General features: G+C 45.7%; 1 protein-coding gene and 1 long non-coding RNA gene across 8 annotated transcripts in view; one reads left to right on the top strand and one right to left on the bottom strand.

Annotated features, from left to right (window-relative positions):
• Positions 1-2670, bottom strand: part of EXOC4 (exocyst complex component 4) — a 382597-nt gene extending 379927 nt beyond the window's left edge. For all 7 annotated transcript variants that reach the window (XM_083819252.1, XM_083819251.1, XM_083819258.1 and 4 more), the window contains exon 1: positions 2524-2670. In XM_083819252.1, coding sequence (XP_083675378.1) covers positions 2524-2609 — 86 coding nt within the window. In that variant the 5' untranslated portion in view covers positions 2610-2670. The remainder of the gene's footprint in view (positions 1-2523) is intronic.
• Positions 2671-3742: 1072 nt separating this feature from the next.
• On the top strand, positions 3743-10636 carry LOC310890380. The gene is made up of 3 exons (XR_014577228.1): positions 3743-4962; positions 5583-5937; positions 8409-10636. It is a non-coding gene; the product is annotated as an uncharacterized lncRNA (long non-coding RNA).
• The last annotated feature ends 8282 nt before the right edge of the window (positions 10637-18918 follow it).

An 18918-nucleotide genomic window follows, 5' to 3' on the forward strand; every position in this document is an offset into this window, starting at 1 on the left:
GCTTCCTCCTGCCTCCGCAATCAGCTCTACTTCCAGGCTTGCGTGCTCCGGCCCAGCACGATACTTCAAGCACTACACCCAAAGCAAGTTCTAATTTAATTTTGGAGGTTTAGTTATCGCGCTGGTCTATTGAACAATTTTAATTTCACGAAGTCGATAACCTCAAGGTTGCACCCAAACGCTGGACGTGAGCTACCTGAGCTATCGGTGCCTGCGAGCCAAAGATTATTAGACAAACATGATTTCTTTTTTGGTGAACACAGTAATATAAGCTCATTCTCATCTTAGATCATAAATGAAATAACAAGTTAAGATTTATTAAAATCAAGACCTAGGTGAAAAGGCAGCCCTTACAACTCTTCAGTTTCTGTCGGGAATTATAGAAAACACGACAAAAAAAGAGGAAGACTACTGGAGGAAATGCTGCAACAAGACATTTACGTTATTCATTCTTCCACTACCCACAAATAACCTTAATTTACAGAAAATACAGCAATCTATCTACAGCTTACCACATTTACCTCCCCCGATTATTCAAACTTGAGGTTGACAAAGAAATAACAAGCACACAGCAATTCAAATCCACGCTATCTACCCTTGGCCAAACACAACGTGCAAGTGCACAGTAAGAGCTCAGGATCCAGGCAAGAAGCCCGATTTTTGCCAGTTCTCACAACTATTCACGTATTTATTATGCAAGTATTCCTTGGGAAATCATAAACAAGTGCACCCATGAGAGCACGTAGGCCTGAATATAAAATTTTAATAGCGACATACTTGGGTATTCAGCACTTGTTATGTAAAAAAATCAGAAGTTATCAAGGCACACTGCTACGACCGTCGTATCTCGTGTTTACACCGTGTCGTAACAGCGTACGCATAAATCTGCAGAAAAGCTGGCCTTGCGTGTACACGCAGCTCCAGCCTAAACAAATCTGTTTTTCTAACCGGTTTTCTTACAAAACTAACGAGCCAGAGACAGGCCCGGCTGTGCCAGGCAGCTCCTTTCATTCGTTTTCCAGCGCGATGCTTTGTTACCTACTAGCACGCGCTTCCGAGGCTGCGGCGGTGACCCTGGGAAGGCAAAGCAGTTGTGTGAACCTCCCGCTTTTTTCCCCTGCCATCTACCTCAAGTGCTGCAAGATCTGAAAGACCGGTTTTGAGAAATAATGAAACGGGGATTTTGTCCTAAACACCATGGTTCACACAATACTTTTAAATTAGATCATAAAATGTGCTGGATACAGAATTATTATCACTCTAACTTCTCCAAAGTAGTAGAAAAACTACAGTTTCCAGCAGTTTCTGGTGAAGAAGTGAAGTTTGAAAGCTCATTACAATGCACAGTAACAGAGCAGTATGATTGCTTGCTGCTTACACCCAATTTGGAGAGTGTAAGACCAGCGTTTAAAAGCTTCAGTGGGAAATCAGCCGCCAACTCACTGGTTGTAAGCGGCCCAAAAATGATTTATATGCAGCTGAAAAAGGCACAGAGGGAAACTAACACACTGCCAGGTCTGTGCTTGGATCCAAGTATATCACAGAACCGTCCTCCAGCAGAGGAGAAGAGGAATAAAGGCAGACAGAAATCAATAGCCAACACAGGACTAAACACAACTGCCTTCTTTGCATCCCCTGCAAGGCAGTGAGACTTGTTGAGGTGATGTTTTTTCCACTATCGCATCCTAAACCAGGACAGTGTCTCCACAAAGGACTTCCTAGTCCTTTGACTTCTCCAGCCAGCCCTATTTTACCCAGTGCTGCTCTGCGTTTGTGGATGAGGGTCAACTATGGACTCTATAGCAGTAGGGAAATATTGCACTGACCCTCCCAGTAGGACACAAAGTTGGGACTTGCTGTAGTCTTGTTCCAGTGACCCCATGATGCTGTAGAGCAAGGTGGCAATGGGAGGTGAATGACAGCACGGTTTGGGTTGGATGGGGCCTGAAAGGTGATTCAGTTCCAATCCCTTGCCATGGGGGTTGGAACTTTCCACTAGATGAGGCTGCCCCCAAGCCCCATCCAGCCTGGCCTTGGGCACTGCCAGGGATGGGGCAGCCACAGCTCCTCTGGGAAGCCTGGGCCAGGGCCTCACCACCCTCAGAGGGAAGAATTTCTGCCTTATATCCAATCTAAATCCCCCTTCTTCTAGTTTAAAGCCATTTGCCCCTGTCCTATCCCTACACCCCCCAACACAGAGTCCCTCCCCAGCTCTCCTGCAGCCCCTCCAGGCCATGGCAGCCCACTGGGTGCTCTCCCCGGAGCCTTCTCCTCTCCAGGCTGAGCACCCCCAGCTCCCTCAGCCTGGCCCCACAGCAGAGCGGCTCCATCCCCTCAGCATCCCCGTGGCCTCCTCTGGCTTCGCTCTGCCACGTCCCCGTCCTGGTGCTGAGGCCCGGAGCTGAACGCAGGCCCCAGGTGGGGTCTCAGGAGCAGAGGGGGACAATCCCCTCCGTCAGCAGCGGCCCCTCAGGCCCCACACGCCGCCCCGGGAGCCGTGCGGGCGGGCCGGGCCGCCCCTACCTGATGACGGAGATGAGCAGCCCCGAGGGGTCCTTGCTCCTGCTCATCGCGCTCCGGTAGCGCCCCGCCGACTCGCCCGCCGCCATCTTGCTCCCCCCTCAAACAGCGGGCAACCACCCCTGCTAGCGCGGCGCAGCCAATAAGAGGAGAGGGGGGCGGGAGGACGAGCTGCTGCGAGCCAATGGAAAGCGGGGAGGGCGATGCAAGCTGCTATGCGTCGTGCGGGGAGAGCTGCGGGGTGTTCTGGGAGTTGTAGTTTTTGTGGGCGTGGCTCCGGCCTGGTTCACCTTCAGGTGGTATGGGCGGGGCGGGCCAGTGACTGGCTGACCTCGTCCCCGTCTACTCGTTCCCCGTTGTTCTCATTAAAACTTCATTTCCCCCCTAATTCCCTCCTGAATGCAACGATATTCCTCTTGTTAACGGTTATTTTTGTCGAAACGACTCTGAAGGCTTGCAAAATAAAAAGACAGTGCTCGGGAATTGCCCCGAACTGCAGGCAGGCAGCACCTGCAGCAGCACGGGGGCTTTGAAATGCTGTTAAAATCCATTAACTGGTCAGGAGATCATCAAAACGGTTGACAGATGTATCTGCAAAAAGCACAACACCCAGAAGTCTTTTTATTTTTCCTGAAAATTACATAAAACGGGGTCATAAAGGGCCACATCCACCCTTGCCCCGCTGACAGGAGCCCGGCAGTGCTCCTAACGCCCTGGCATGGCGGCGTGAGGCGGCCTCAGCCTCAGCCACGCGCACTATGAGCCAAATGAGGTGGCTACACTAGTACATAGGACTGACAATGAAAAAAATATGTTGGCTGCTGAGAGTACAGCATCCTACTTTGGCCACAACAACCCCATGCAGCGATACAGGCTTGGGGCAGAGTGGCTTGAAAGCTGTACAAAGGAAAAGGACCTGGGGGTGCTGGTCGATGTTCACTTTACCACGAGCCAGCAGTGTGCCCAGGTAGCCAAGAAGGCCAAGGGCATCCCGGATTATATCAGGAATAGTGCAGCCAGCGGGACCAGGGAGGTGATCGTCCCCCTGTACTCTGCTCTGGTGAGTACACCAGTTCAGCACCTCGAGTGCTGTGTTCAGTTTGGGCCCCTCAGCACAAGAAGGACATCGAGGCCCTGGAGCGTGTCCAGAGCAGGGCTGTGAAGCTGATGAAGGGCCTGGAGCACAAGTCCTGTGAGGAGCGGCTGAGGGAACTGGGGTGTTTGTTCTGGAGAAGAGGAGGCTCAGGGCAGACCTCACTGCTCTCTGCAACTACCTGAAAGGAAGGTGTGGGGAGCTGGGGGTCGGCCTCTTCTCACAGGTAACCAGTGATAGGACCAGAGGGAATGGCCTCAAGTTGCGCCAGGAGAGGTTCAGATTGGAAGTTAGGAAACGTTTCTTCTCAGAAGAGCAGTCAGGCACTGGGACGGGTTGCCCAGGGAGGTGGTGGAGTCACCGTCCCTGGGGGTGTTCAAGGAAAGGTTGGACGTGGTGCTTGGGGACATGGCTTAGCGGGTGACATTGGTGGTAGGGGGATGGTTGGACCAGATCATCTTGGAGGCCTTTTCCAACCCTAATGATTCTAGGGTTCTATGAACCAGCTCGCACTACAAATACTGGCTGCGCATTACAGCCTCACACAGGCTGATTGCAATGACATCCTTTGGGGTTACCAAAGCATCATGTAATTTAATTTCTTTAAGTCACGGTGTTTTTTAAAAATGGCTTTCCCCTGTTTTCTCCAGGCAGGCAGTGAGGTGTGGTGAGCTGAAATAGCCCAGGCAATCTTGTACTTTGCGCTGATAGAAAGCCTGCTCTGAAAGGAAACCAGACCTACGTTGCCTTCTGCATTTTCACCCTTTTGTGCAGCTGGAGCTGACAAACCAGTGTCAGTTCACAAAACAGCGGGGAATTGGCACAACTTTGACATTTACAGAAGTTTCTAGATCTTCAACATTTATTGAAGGCCAACCTCCTTGTCAGGTCTGCTTCTTTCACTATCCATAAGCTCCCTGTCTTGCCACAGCACCATCCCTCTTTAAAAACGTCAAGGTGTATGCTGCTGTGTTCAGGAGTTAGGAAAAAAAAAAAAAAAAAGGTTGTTTTTGTGTGTGATGTCAAAAAAGTAAAAAAGCTTTCTTACAACTGCTGCCTGCCTTTCCCCATTTGGAAATGAAGGCTAAAGATATCTCCCCAATGAAGTGCTTTGAGAGTCCCTGTTAAAAGCACCACTCAGGACCCTGGGTTATCATTACAGGGGCAGGAATTCCTTAGCAAATGCAGTAGCAGATATCCAGGTACTAATAGTCACTAAGTGTTTTCTAAACCAGGCTCACTCCATCACGTCAAAGACGCTACTCCTGGTTGCTATTCTGGAGCTGTTTCTTCAGCCCAAAGCTGCACATTAATTATTTTAATTGCAGGAGAAATGCTGAAGTCTGCAGGTAAGTTAACGGGATCCATTTATGCAAACTGTATTTGAAATATAAGGTAATTGGAAGCATGGTATTCCTCGGGCTTATTTACAAGGGGCTATTCTTCCACAGTAGCTATTGTGGAAGAATCTTTATCTTATCAATGGTTGTATCTATTTTAATTAGCAAAATGGCAGAATAAGTTCAAGCACAGGCACTTCAATTCTGAAATAAAAGGTACTTTATTCCTGAATAACTGGTGTGTTTTCAGAGCAGAAAAATTATTCCAAAGTAAAGTGATTTTTATCTCAAGATAGGTAGAGCACGTGACGTGTGTTCCCTTATAGCAGTTCTGCTCCATTTCCCCTGTGCAGACAGGCTCTTAGCTCTACAATTTGCAATCCAGCTATGCCAAAAAGCTTATCTTTGTTGATTTTCTGGGGAGGTTTGCTAATGCCTTTGCTCGAGGATGGTGATTTGAATGGCGTGAGTTTTATGCACTGGCTGGAGGGAGTTTTTTCACAAACTGCCGACTTGCCAATATTGTTTTTTTGTTAATTGGCAATTTGTATTGACTGCTCTGTACCGGCACGTCCTGGAGATTGCAGTGGGGATGAAATCAATGTGTTCTGCCTTTTCATTCCTGACAGCTACAATAATCACCTCATTTAGGAGGAACTTCATCAGGACAAACAACAACAAATCTCCCCCAGAACTGTAACCTTACTGACTTTCAGCCCTCATCTCTAATTGCCAAACCACAGCCTTGTTCCTTTTACAAGCCATTCACTACTGACTGAAGCAGAGGTATGGGTGCAAATCTATGTTTTCTTTAAACAAAAGGAAAAAAAAATCGACGCAATACGCCTGATGCAGCACATGAACACCAAGATCTCTCTTCATTAATACTATATGATACAATGAGGATGAAGGGTTACAAGAACAGCATTTTCTCTATACACAGCTTCTGAGAAAGATCTGAACCTGAAAACCAATGGATTGGAGGTAGGGGGACAGAAATGTACATTTTCTTTTCACGTTTTTTTCACAGAGCATTTTAGTACTATGAGGTATAGCTGGTAAAATGAGTGGTTCCTTGACTGCTCAGATAAAATAAAGTCCAAGGTGGCCAAAACTTCTGGATGATAAACTAATCAGTGTCATAATGCAGAGGGGCTCAGTAAAGAATTCCCCTGAACCACAAAGAACTGGGAAGCACAGATGGCTTCACTCCTCCTCCCTATCCTCCCATTGTAAGGAATAAAACCGAAAAGGCTAGGTGCGGAGGCGAGCACACACTCTGCCGTTTCTCATCCACTGGGCCAGTCGCCCATAGGGCCACCGCAGTAGCAGAGAGCTATGCCAAAAGGATACCTAAATAGGCAAAGACGGACAAATTCTTTTGCAAATATGGTTTATTTCCTTCAGGAAGTCATTAAAATCTCCACTGGCAAAGACTCTTTTACCCACAACACATATGTCACTTTAGGGGATTGCTTTACCCCTTTCCCAAGACAGTTTTACCTGCAATCCTTTTCATAATTTATCCACTGGTATTTTCTAGGAGTCACTTATGAATTCCTAAGTCTAACAGATTTACCAGTGCTCAGCATCATTGTACACACAGGCTCCTCATCCACAGGTTTAACATTTTTAAAAATACCACATTTTACATCGTTATTTCATTTCAAACATTACTAGAAATGTCAGAGAAGGGTTCAGCTCACACCGATGTCTTACAGGTGTAATTGCCTTGTCTGTAATGCGTTTATATTAGTTATAATGAAATTACCTTTGACTTGCATCAGTGTAAATGGGCACAGAGTGAAGGCCAGAGTTTCCATCTAAGTCTGTAGGAGCAATTGTACTTGTATAAAGCAAGCATAATTCAGTTGGCATACATCAGTCAGTTTAATAAAATATATTACCTCTTCTTGCAGAGTTTGTCACCCTGACATCAGCTGCATTACACTGAAATTGGTCCATGGTCAAAGAATTAGGCCCCAGACCCCTACTTCTTGTGAGAGATTTAATTCTGTTTTTTCTTCTGAAGCTTTGTCAGTCTTTACAAATCTGTCTGAGTAAGAACTCAAAAAAAAAAAAAAAGTGTGCTGAAACAACAGGATTTGGCTCTACAGTTAGTCATTTGTCTGAATGACCTTGTTATTCCTATTTACCATTATGTAAGTCTGAGCTAAAGGTGTTTCGGGTTATTTTATTTTTTTTTTTCGGTGTGACAACAATCAGTATCTCTTCCCAGCACGTAGCTGCCGTCAATCCCTTCTGTCTCGGCTTGTGAATAAGAAGTAAGCAACCCATAGGGCAGGAGAAGTCATCGCCTGGCTTAACGCTGGGAATCAAGGCAGAGATATGATTCAAATGCCTCCTTATTGTTTTTTGCCTCCTGACATTTCCCAATTTGCACTGTGTACTGCTGCTGCAGGAAAAAATAGTAACTAAGATTAAGCTAAGTGGAAAAGTACTGCTGCTTTTCCAGCGTCAAAGCCACGGAAACCTATGGTAATGCAGTCCCTGAAAGAAATCAGAGCAGAAGTGTGAGGTATTTCTCTTCATATGCAGGTAACACACTGTGAAAGAAGAAGATGAGCTGTTCTCCTTCTGTAAACTTAAAAAACAGATTATTGGGGTTTATTTTTTCCTCTTTATTAGATTTATCTTTACTAAGGGAATGCTGGTTTTGCAATTGTACAGCCTGTAATAATACAGAGAGACAAGACTGAACCAGACAATTTGACAGTTTGCTCATGGAGCTGGTGCCCTGTTTCAGTTTCAGACCTGGCCAGAATGAGGTGGGGACAGAAACCCTGTAATTGAATATGGAATAATCTTTTTATTATTTTTATTTTATTTTTCTGGCTTGCTTTGTTAGTTGATATAATTCCCTCAGAAACAGTACATTGCAAGGTGGTAGATCAGCTTTCTTACCTAGTTATGCCTTATCACACTTAAAAATTCGTGTGAAGCTTGAGCCTCAGCGCGTGCATTCACCTTCCAAGAGCTTGAATATGCTCCGTGGCTTTCTCAGCAAAACATGTCTATATTTTTCCATGAGAACTTTATTCAAATAGACAATTTTCTGGCAGTGACAATAAATGCAGAATGAAATCAGGTTTTCTACCATTACTGGGTATTGTAGATGCTCCAAACCTTGGCTTAGGAAGCCTAGACATGACTTACTGGTGGTGCCTTCCCTCTTACTGCTAAGACAAACCCCCCCATTTGATGTCTGGCATCCTGTGGTCCTCAGCTATCTTCCAGATTAGAAATCTTCAGCCTCCCTCTCCTTATACTGTGAGTGACAGCAGGCTGCGTGATGGCTGGTTGAAACTCAAATCGTTAAGCCTTCATTAGGAACCATGGAAAACCTGAGTGCGTAAAAAATAGGAAAAGCAACACGTCCCGACTCTCTCATGCTTAATTTTGCTTTTTTTTTTTCCCCCCACCTCCTCTTTAAGGAGTTCTTAAGGCCTACCCATGAGCCTACCCTACCACTCATTTTGACCCAGCTCCGTAAGTTCACCATGTCTGTCTGACCATCAGTCTCCACATAATGACTTTTGGATCTGTTGAGTGTCAACCCTTGCCTCAGGTGATACGTGAGCCAGGAAGTTTCTACAGTTCGGGAGAAAATAAGTGCCCAGAAAGAAGTGAAAATCCCAAATTCCTCCCTACACTGAGGTGGAACTGCAGGCTTGGCTTGCCTATTCCAGCAAATTCACATGGGATGGAGAGGTAACAAATCCCTCAACCCAAGAAAAAAACTTAGATCAGCTCTCCACCTTATTAAACTGTAGCCAGACAAGCATACAAACCCATTGGAGATAAGATTTCATAAATTCCACTGCTCACAGAAGTATTTCACCCTACTGAATACAGCTTTGGATATTTTCTGCTTTGTGTAACTAGCAGCTGCAGGCAAGAGAAACAACAAAAATTTGAACTGAAGTAACTAAAACTCCCAATACTGGCAACACGCTTGTATTTTCAAAAAAAAAGCAGCAGTGGTATCAATCCTTCCAAAATGAGACATCAGACATCCAATTTTGAGGCTTCCCTTGCAGAAAATGGGGCATAACTTTCAGCAGCTGAATAGTCCTTTTGGCCTCAAATTTAATTTACTATGAAGTGATATAAGAGAAGGATAATATGACAGTTGTTGTACTTCTATAGCACTTTTGACAAAGTAAATATATCACTGGCAAACATCATAATCCCCGTTTTACAGAAGAAACTCTGACCCAGTGGTACTAAAATCAAGCAAACAACAACAAGCCCCATTTACCTTACAGTCTTAAAGTTTTGCTGCCAAGGAGGAGAAGAAATCAGAACGATCTAGGCTCAGTCTGCAGTAAAACAAGGTTGAAGGGTGGCCAAGCTGAAGGATATTTCAGAGAGTCGGTGCCGCTGCAAGGGCTTTAAACAGTGCTGTGCATGGTCAAAATCTGAGTGTCCCCGGTGTTTGACCTTATCCCGAGACAAAATATCAGTGAGGAAAAGAGCTTGCTTTTGGAGAGCTCCCTTCAGAGAAAAAACCTGCAGGCTTTCTGCTGCGTAATACCACTATACCCGAGCAGCAGCCTGCTCCAGATGTGCTGCTGTGTTTTTTGGCCACATACACTCCGTGCTTCCTTCGATGGGGCCGGTCAGCTTCTGTTGGTTTTGCCACCCTGACCCATGATGCCATCCCTCCTGCTGCTCCTGGCCCGGGACAGGGTGATGTGCCCAGGCTCAGCGCCACTGCTTTGGTGATGGAGAAGGGCTGACTTTCCCCGTGCCCAGAACATTACCACCCCACACCTCTGAATTACTCCCCTTTTGTGGCCAAGGGGAGCCCAGAAGTGGTCACCAACCTGAATCTCAGGCTGGACGGAACTAAAATCTTAGGCCATATCCATCCAGCAGCTCCAAAATTCAGATTGAAAACTGTTCATTAGTAACCTGTCTGCGAGATGGCAGTAGTGATAACTCCAGAATACGCGTTGTCGTGAGGTGGTGGTGGGTAGTCACGGAGTGAGGATGCTCTGTGAGCTACAGCCACTGCCGCTTTGAAAGCACCGTGATAAAGAGCTAACTGAAGCACCAAATCTACGGGAACAGACTTAAATCAACTTTATTGTACAGCCGTGTTATGCGGGCACTGAATAAGGCTGAAGATGGATGTCTTTAATTTTTGCTGTTATTGTCAGCAAGAAGGACAAAATCAGCAAGACAGATACTTGCAGATGAACCCCACAGCTCCATCACCACTGGTGCAGGGCTTGAGACAGACGGGTTAGGATGGAAAATCGCTGCAGTTTGCAGTGTTTATTAAATGCTCTTGCAGTCACCAGAAGACCTGACAATGGATTAAGAGATGTCAGTAGAGTAGAGCCAGCCCATAACCTTACAGAAATGTGGTTCGGGTGGCCTTTGCAAAATAAGAATGATGGGTCTCTTGGAGATCTGCTTTATGATGTTGCTTGATTTAAGCAACAGGAATTTAAGCTGTCGGTACACCAGAAAAGTTCCTAGAGATGGTGGTGTAACTATGTGATTTCTGAACGATGCAGGAAGGTTTTGCAATCCCCATTTAAAGACTGGCGATGCAATATTAAATGCTCAGCTCGAAAATGGAGTGTAATCTATTGTACATCTATGAAATGAAATGTAAAGCAAAAAAATAAAAAAAAATAAAAAATAAAAACGCTTCATCATCCCTTCTTTAAACATGGTGTCGTTGGGAATGGTGTTGTTTTGACAATTTCCCTTAAGGAAAGGCAAGGCCAACCATCCATGTGATAACTTTTCTTCCTATTTTTATGGCTTTGGAAAAGAAAAACATTTCAAGGAGTAGCCAGCTCCAGGGATCTGGTGAAAAATTAGGTCAGCACAACTAGTAGATATCTGTCACAACAAGTGCTGAAGACTCCCATTCAGCTGCTGAAGACCATTCAGCTGCTTCTCTTGCTCTTTTGTCACCCTATCACACTACCCTCCGTTCCCTATTCCTCCCCAACTCATCTCCTGCCTTTCTGTTGTGTCCTCTCTTCCTTCATCTTTATATTTTACTAATCCCATCCGCTAAACACCACCGATATTTTTAGAATGATGGTGACACTATTCAGATTTACAGATCATTGGCTGCACGCTTCTGTGCTATCTCCTCTTCCTTCTCAAACTCACGCGTCTCATCTTTTTAAATTATAAACTCGTCAGGGCAGAGGCCACCTTGGTATAGTGCAGATTTATGTAGTATAATTAACTGGGGTAATAAAGTACACCTCAGTGGAGGTTGAAATGTAAATTACAGGGTTTACATTGGTTTTCCTCTTAAGGTGAGCGACGAACACTAGGATGACCTCGCCCAACTTCTTGCGTAACTCACACCGGGCACTGCCCCACCGCTCACAACGACCTGCTGGGGGTTATCTGGCTTTGCCAGAAGGTCTCCAGACCTCTCAGCCGCCTTCTGCCCCTGTGCCTACTTGCATCGTGTAATCTGAGGCTGTGGGGTGTGAAGGATATTGCAGACAAAATGTTGGGTTCACCCAGCGGTGCTCACATTCCCTATGTCACTTCCCCGGCATGCAACAACCCCTTCTGGTGTCCCAGATAGTCACAGAAAATGGGGGTTATGCTACAACTGCATGAAATACAGACCTGGCTTTGGACGAACAGAGTGCAGGAGGCAAACTCTTCGCATCTTACAAGCAATGCACGTGACTTGACAAATCTGGCTATGCATCTCTCTGCGTTTTATCCACGGGTCCAGGACCTGCATGTCTTGCTGAGAGCCACAATGACGAGAAGAAGCCTTCAGGCTATGTTTGCACTCTTCTACAGTTCCCCTTATTCCCAGCAAGATGTCCCCATGGCAAATCTGGTCTGGGAGTCCCTTCCCAACCATGCGCATGGGTGTGCAGGGGGTGACACAAACCAGAGGCAGAACATGGATTCAGGCTTACGATGAGAAAAGACTTGGAAAGACCAGGACACTGAACAGCCTTTGTTGGCGTGCTTTTCTCACCGAGGTAAAAAGGAATGGGAGAAGGTATGGTATAACACAAACTGACTTTCATTTTTCCAAGGGAAAAAAGCAATAAGTGCGTAGCCTTGGGTTATGAACATCTTGATCGCTCAATCACAGTCTCAGTGACTGGCTGCAGTCATTACAAGCTCAGTAAATTTTGGAACCTTTGGAAAACTGCTGCTGCCTTTTCAGTAAGAAACCATTTGTCTGAAGTGGTTTTAGTTCAGTGAGTCCAGAAATCTCCGGGATGTAATGGCAGGAAAAACCACAGGGGTAGATATATTCCTCGGTATATTTCTGCCTTCAATACCTACAAAGACAACATTCCTTTGCTGTCATGGAGGCAAGAAGGGGCAAGAATATCTATGATCATTTTATACCCAGCTCAAAATATAAATCAACATGCTGCAGAATGAAAACCAAATCCAGAGGATTTTCCTTTGTTTGGTTTTACTCTTTCCCTGTGCTTCCATGCCACTCCCAGGTGCTCAGCTCCCCCTGTGCTGGGAAAGAACAGTGGATGCAGAAAACTCTCTGGGGTCTCCAGGATCACCAAGCCAGCAGCAGGGTAAGTGGGGCAGGGAGGCTGGCACACACCTGCAGCCTCTGGTGATACAGGTCCTGCTCTCCCCTCTGTATGTTCGCCCTGTGTGACTTCAGGCACAAGGATGGGCTTTGGGGATACAGGAAAAATCTCATCTTCAAAATCCTTGCAGGTACAGAGCCTAAATTTCCACCAGTAACTATCCCTTGATACATGAAGTTTTCATTTTGCAGCCCAGAAGCATTTTTATCCCAGCAGAGCTCCTCACCGCCCTTGCTGTCACCCAGAATGAAGGAATTTTCTGTCTCTCGCTTAAAAAAAATCTCATGTTGAGTTACCCTTTACCCATCCAATGCACATATAGATGACCACATACGTTGCCTGCTGACTGCCTGAATCGCTGTCAAAGAGAGAAGTGGTCTCCTGTGGTAGCACAGGGGTCAGAGCGCTCATCCCTGCCTTGCCTGGAGCAGTGCTTCAAACCCTTCCTCTCCTGGGGAACGTCCAACTCCAGACTGAAGTCTGTAAGGGCTCAGGAGAGGGAAGGTTGCTCTCTTCACTCCCAGGCTGATGTTCTTTGAATTGTAAAACCCACCCAAGGAGCTGATTGAATGCTCGGGCTAGGAACTTAACTGAACTCCTCGGGGCTGGGTGACTGAGAAGTGCACGCCTGGGCTGCGCACGTGGCAGCAGCTCTGATGCTGGGGTTGGGGAAGGGACTAATGCCACCTGCACTATTAAGGATCAGCCGGGAAAGAGCACAAACATGCTTGTTATGTACCCAAGCGTTTCCTTTACAACAGCTCTTTTCTATTTGACTTAGCAGTTTTTCGAAAAAATATACTTTGTTTTCTCTCTGCAGCGAAATATGCCAGGCTGACATCCCTGGTAGTGAAGATGCCGCCCTGCCTGTGCTACCTGGGAGGGCAGAAAGACAGCAGAATACACTTTTGCAAGGGTCCTCTGTCAAAACAAGCAAAACGAATGAACAAGAAAGTCGAGACCTGGCATGTAAAATTCCCATGCTCCAAACTCATGCAGGTATCAAAGAGAAAGAGAGGAAATTCAGGCCGAGAAGGAGGGGTGAAGAAAGCTTTGATTTCGGAAAGTTGCACTGGGGGGCTGACGAAGGAATGAAAGCATTGCCAGTGCACCAGGGAGCTTTGAGTTAAACACCAGGAAAAGACTATCAAAATACAGACAGGTGAAATTATAACGCGACGAAACCCAAGCGCTGAATAATATTCTGCTGGGGATTGTTTTACCGTACCCCAAGGAGCAAATTTCAGATTGCCTCTGCTTGAAAATCCTTTATGCAAAGAAGACCTTTGGCAACTCATATCTGGATTTGCCATTACAAAGCAACTTTAATCCTTGGTGACTGCAAAGCACTTCCTAGGCTTACCTTCTGCTGCCACGCGGAAACGGGCAGGAGGAGGGGACAGTTTTTTGGAACGTGTCTCAAAGGCCTGTGTTATAATGGAAACATCGATGCTGCGATCAGAGAGTGGCTGCAGACCATGCAGGTATGCCTGTAAGAGCTTTAAAAGCTATCCTGGGGACAGAGAACAGGGCAGCATCCACAATGTGAGTGCTGCAGTGCCAGCTGCAAACCCTGCCTGAGACACAGCAAAAATTGCGGTGGTTAGCACATGCAGAACCCCTGCAATTAGTGCTACTGGTGATTGGCGTTACAGGAGCTGAGCAGCTTCTTGGTTTATTTTATTTTACTTATTTTAACTTATTTTTTATATTTTTTATTATTTTATTTTATTTTATTTTATTATTTTATTTTATTTTATTTTATTTTATTTTATTTTATTTTATTTTATTATTTATTTATTTATTTTCAATTCTTGACTCAGATGACCCCAAAAATCAGCTGGCATAAAGCAGTGGGATCCTTAGCTGGAGGCCTTTGTGTGTGGAGGACAGACGGGTCCACATGGGACTCTGGAGCCAGCAGCGTGGAAACCCTTGGAGAAGAGATGTGCCCCCGAAGAAAGAGCCTGGGTCGGGAAGGCAGGATAATTGCTTGGCTGATTTTACAAGGAAAAGGAAGACTGCAGTTTGAGAAGACCTAAGCTGGATCCTGGAAGTGGTTCGTGGATCACTGCTGTGGTGCTGAGGGAAGGAGCCGGCAGCCCTCCAGGAGACTTCATCCTTTGCTTTTTTAGGTGTTTGTCTCAGCTTTCCTCCCAGCAACCAGCCAAATACCAACGGGGCTGGGAAGGGTGCTCTGTGGGGCAGGTGGCCACATTGCAGTGTTTTTTTTTTTAGGATAGATTGAGTCATTCAGGAGCATCCCTGGTGCTAGTGGAGTGGCCATTGTCCTCTTCCACCTTCATCCTACCCCTTTCCAGGCCATTCAAAAAATTCCTGTTTTTCTCAGTAAATCAGCATTGGGCACTGAAGCAGGAGACCAAAGGCTGATAAAGTTTTAGAGCATTTTGCCCCGCTATTTGCAACACACAATTCCCAAAATGAAGGGTATCCAGAAGACAGCATTTAAGATTATAAAGAAATATCAGATCCTGAGCCCTAAGAGGTTGGGAACAACTCCACGAGCCACAAATCCTACACACTGCCCCATTCCGTGGAGCAGGGACCTTCTCAAGGGGGATGAAAGCTCAGTGCTGACACTCTGCTCTCTTCTGCTGGAGAGGTATTTTCCTGCAGAGAATAACAAATGGCCAGAGCCCAGTCGTGACCAGGTGGTCCCAATCAGCTGTTGTTTATACCAAGACCTGGGAGGCAGGTCAGTCAAGCTCCCTGACCCTAATATTGTCCGTTGAAAAATAATCAATTTACAAGGCTGGGAAGACTGACCTGTTAGCCTTGTTTGTTGATCCAAGACATAATGGCTCAATAGCTTTAATTATTAAAGCCAGTGCAGACAACCATTGATCCTCCCACTTAGTGCCATCTCTCTAGCCTAGATCTCAGGGGTTTAGAGCAAGGGCATTTGCAGGGAAGAGAGAACAAACCACCTTGTATGGCTGACCCACTGGCATCATCACAGTTTTGGAGCCCCGTATTGGACGTCCAGCTCCCTCCGTCCATCCGTTACACCTTCTCAGAGCAATCGAGTGATGACATTTCTCTGAAAACACAAGTCCCGACTCCTCAGCCAACAAGACGTTGAAAGGACCATTTATAGAGTTGACCCAGATCATCTTTTCTCTCCAACAGTTCAAAAAGCGATTGGCATAAAGGACATTAATCGAGTTGGCGCCGAGAGGTAATTGAAGACAGTAATTACTCAGTTTTTATAGAGCTGGAAATGTAATAAGGATTTTAAGAAAGTAATAACTGAGGCTTTCTGCAGAGAGATCCCCTGGTGCATACAGTTTAGCTGAGGGCCTATCTTTTTGAAAATACATTTTCTTGTAGTTATTACATCACTGGCTTGCTGGGACATCTCTCCTGAGCCTTTGTAGCTGTAATGGGCTTTGCTAAATCTGAATGTACTGTCTCTCTGCTTTCTGAGTTCCTGTGTTAGATTGACACATCTAATGCAGCAATAATACAGGAAACAGAAAACACCCCCATTTATGTACTTTGCCTTCTCTCAGCTCGTGGCTCCCTGATCAAACCTGGCAGATTTTTGTCAGTCAGCCAATTTTTCTTTCTGCTTTGGAAGCCGTAGCAAAAAGGATGTGGTTAAATCTCCCAGAGGCGTACTCACCTCACATGGCAGCTCCAAAATTTTGTGGTCAAAAGTTGATGCAGATTTTCTCAGCAGGCTCAGAGGACATTTCACCTTGCGGTGTGTTAGGTTGCTTAAATCACAGGACCCCACATCTGAAAGAAAAACTCTGATGAAATGGTAAATTTAGCTCCACTTCAGCTTGATGAAATTTGGCAGAAGCTCTGAATTTACAGAGAATACTCTGAGTTCGGCTGCAAGGGACATCCTCAGGATCCACCCCACATTTCTCGGGTGCTGATGCCTTATGGGCTCTGAAGCTGGAACCTATACCACCCAAGCATTTCTTTCTCCAGCCTCTCTTACTTTTGTCTGAATTACCTACTCAGTTCTTGGGAACTGGACTTCACTCTTGCTGGAATGCTGTGCTGTACCCAAAAAATAAATGCTTCAGAAATTTAATGGTGTCTTAGTTATGACCAGTCTGGCACCCTGTATTTACATGGTGGTTAAGGTTTGGTATGAGTGGGCCCTGGTCCACAAATGATGGCTGCACAAAAAGTGATAAAATGCTAACTACTTCTTCAGGTCTTACTGGTTTCATAATAAACAAACAAAAAATAAATAAAAATAAAAAACCACCACCAACAACAAACACTCTTGGTAACTAAACTTACTGAGTGGAAACTCCTATTTTTGTGAGATTCACGCATGAAAGCTATGTGGAATTTGCTGAGCTCTGGTGCTCTTTCTTTGTAGACCTCACCAGCTGTAGCAAAATCCAGCCCCATGGTGTCAGGGATGCGTTAACAAGAGCATTGCCCTTTGCAGTACCTCCTTGTCTAGCACACACCATGCTTTGAATTCCCATAGCCCACTGTACACCGGCCTCATTTATCTTCTGCCCGTTATCTGTGTCATAAACTGAATATTTACTCTCTTCTTTCTTTCTTTCTCTCCGAGTCTTTGCAGCACCACGTACAAGTTGATTCTCACACACAAAGACCTTCAGAAAGTCCAGAGTTGTCTCTTCAGCTACTGAGGAGACTATAAGTTTTTCAAGGCAAGCAGAAAACACGTTCAGAGTTTGTACAGTGCTGCAGTGCTGACACAGGTGGGTATTGCTGTACCAAGAAGGAACATCGGCCTTGGCTGAACTGGGTAGCAGGAAGTGGTGAAACGCTGGTGAAAACCCCAGGCCCACGCTCTCAAGCTCATTTTTTATGTCCCTGTCTTATGCTATGAGTGTTTTGTGGAAGAGCTGATGACTGGTAATCAAGACATCCACATTTGGTGAACCCTTGCAGACAGCGAACTATTTCACTCGCAGTTTTAAGACAAGGCTCAGCCTGCCAAGAGCTGGGGCTATGCAACCCACCAGCCTCCCAGGGCTGGATCTAAGGATGGAATAAATAAATACAATGGGCAAACACTGAGCGATGCTCCCTTGCCTCGTTCCCAAGGATGCAACCCAAAATAGGTGTGTTGCCTTCACCCACCTCTACTCACACACAGGATCCAGTTCCTCCTTCACATGACTGCATAACTAATTTTTCTGTGTCTGGTATTGAGGTTTGACAAGACAGAGCTGCTTTTATAAATGTTTGAATGTACATCCCAGCTACATCTGGATTCAGAGGTCTTCTGGGCTGGGAGGATGCATTTGTGCTGGGAGGTTGCAAGAGGAAGCCAAAGTCTGACGACCACATTTGGGCTGTATCTGGTTCTGGCTCTCCTCCAGGGGCAGACGGCTCATTACTAGCAGAAGGCTTCTGTCCTGCAGGGTTTAGTGGCTTTCTGGATAAAGTCTTTGATAGAACTTCATTTCATGACAAGTCTACCTCCGGTACCTTCTTCTTTGATAGGACCATCCCCTCCCAAGAGAAAAATCTTTCATTTCCTTTGCTGGGATGGGGTCCACCTTGATGACTTCTTGGCTCTGCTCACATGGCTCTGTTTCAGCCACTTCCCTGCCACACAACCGAGCAAAGTTTTCTGGAGCTCCAGGAAGAGAAAACCGTGATTGAACTAATTGCCTGTGGTTCTAGATGCAAAACTTCCCTGCATTGTCTGCGTCGCGTAACTCATCTCTGCATTCACTCATTCATCTCATTAGTTTTGATTAGAATTGGGGGTGTGGAACAGCAGGGGGGGGAGGGAGGGGGGTGATTCTAAGACCTTCTATTGACCCATTCTGGTATATGCTGGAAATTTATTCAGGTCAATTAGACATCTGCCAGTTTCATATTCAAAGGCCATGACATATGTTTGCTCAACAGGGTACGGCAACAAGGAGAAACTGAATTTGCATCCTGAGCAAGGTGGCACAACGGTGTATCAATATCGTTTTTTAATGAGATTTGCTCCCTTTCACAGACTTGAGAAAGTGTAAATTTATGCTAAAACGTCAACAAATGCCAGTCAAACAAAGTTCTGTATCATCCCTGAATGCAAAAGACACAGAGGGATACAGTGAGTCATTACAGCATGTTAACTCCAGGAATTGCATTGACTTGCGTTTGGCTACAATTGCCTAAGCTAAAAGCCCCATTTTGCTGCTCTGTGAGCACTTTTTGCCCTCTTCAGAGCCAGTTGTTTCAGTGTTAGGAGACCTATTTCTCCTTTATACATCATATTCATGCCAGTTCACATTTTTTGAAGTCATGAGCTTCAAGTGAGCCACTCGAAATCTGCAAGACATCAGATTTGTGGGTGCCCAGCATACACCGGTGTTTGTATAAATAGCCCGGCACTTGGGTAAGT

Source organism: Anser anser (genome assembly GCF_964211835.1).
Source record: "Anser anser genome assembly, chromosome: 1".
Classification (NCBI taxonomy): Eukaryota; Metazoa; Chordata; class Aves; order Anseriformes; family Anatidae; genus Anser; species Anser anser.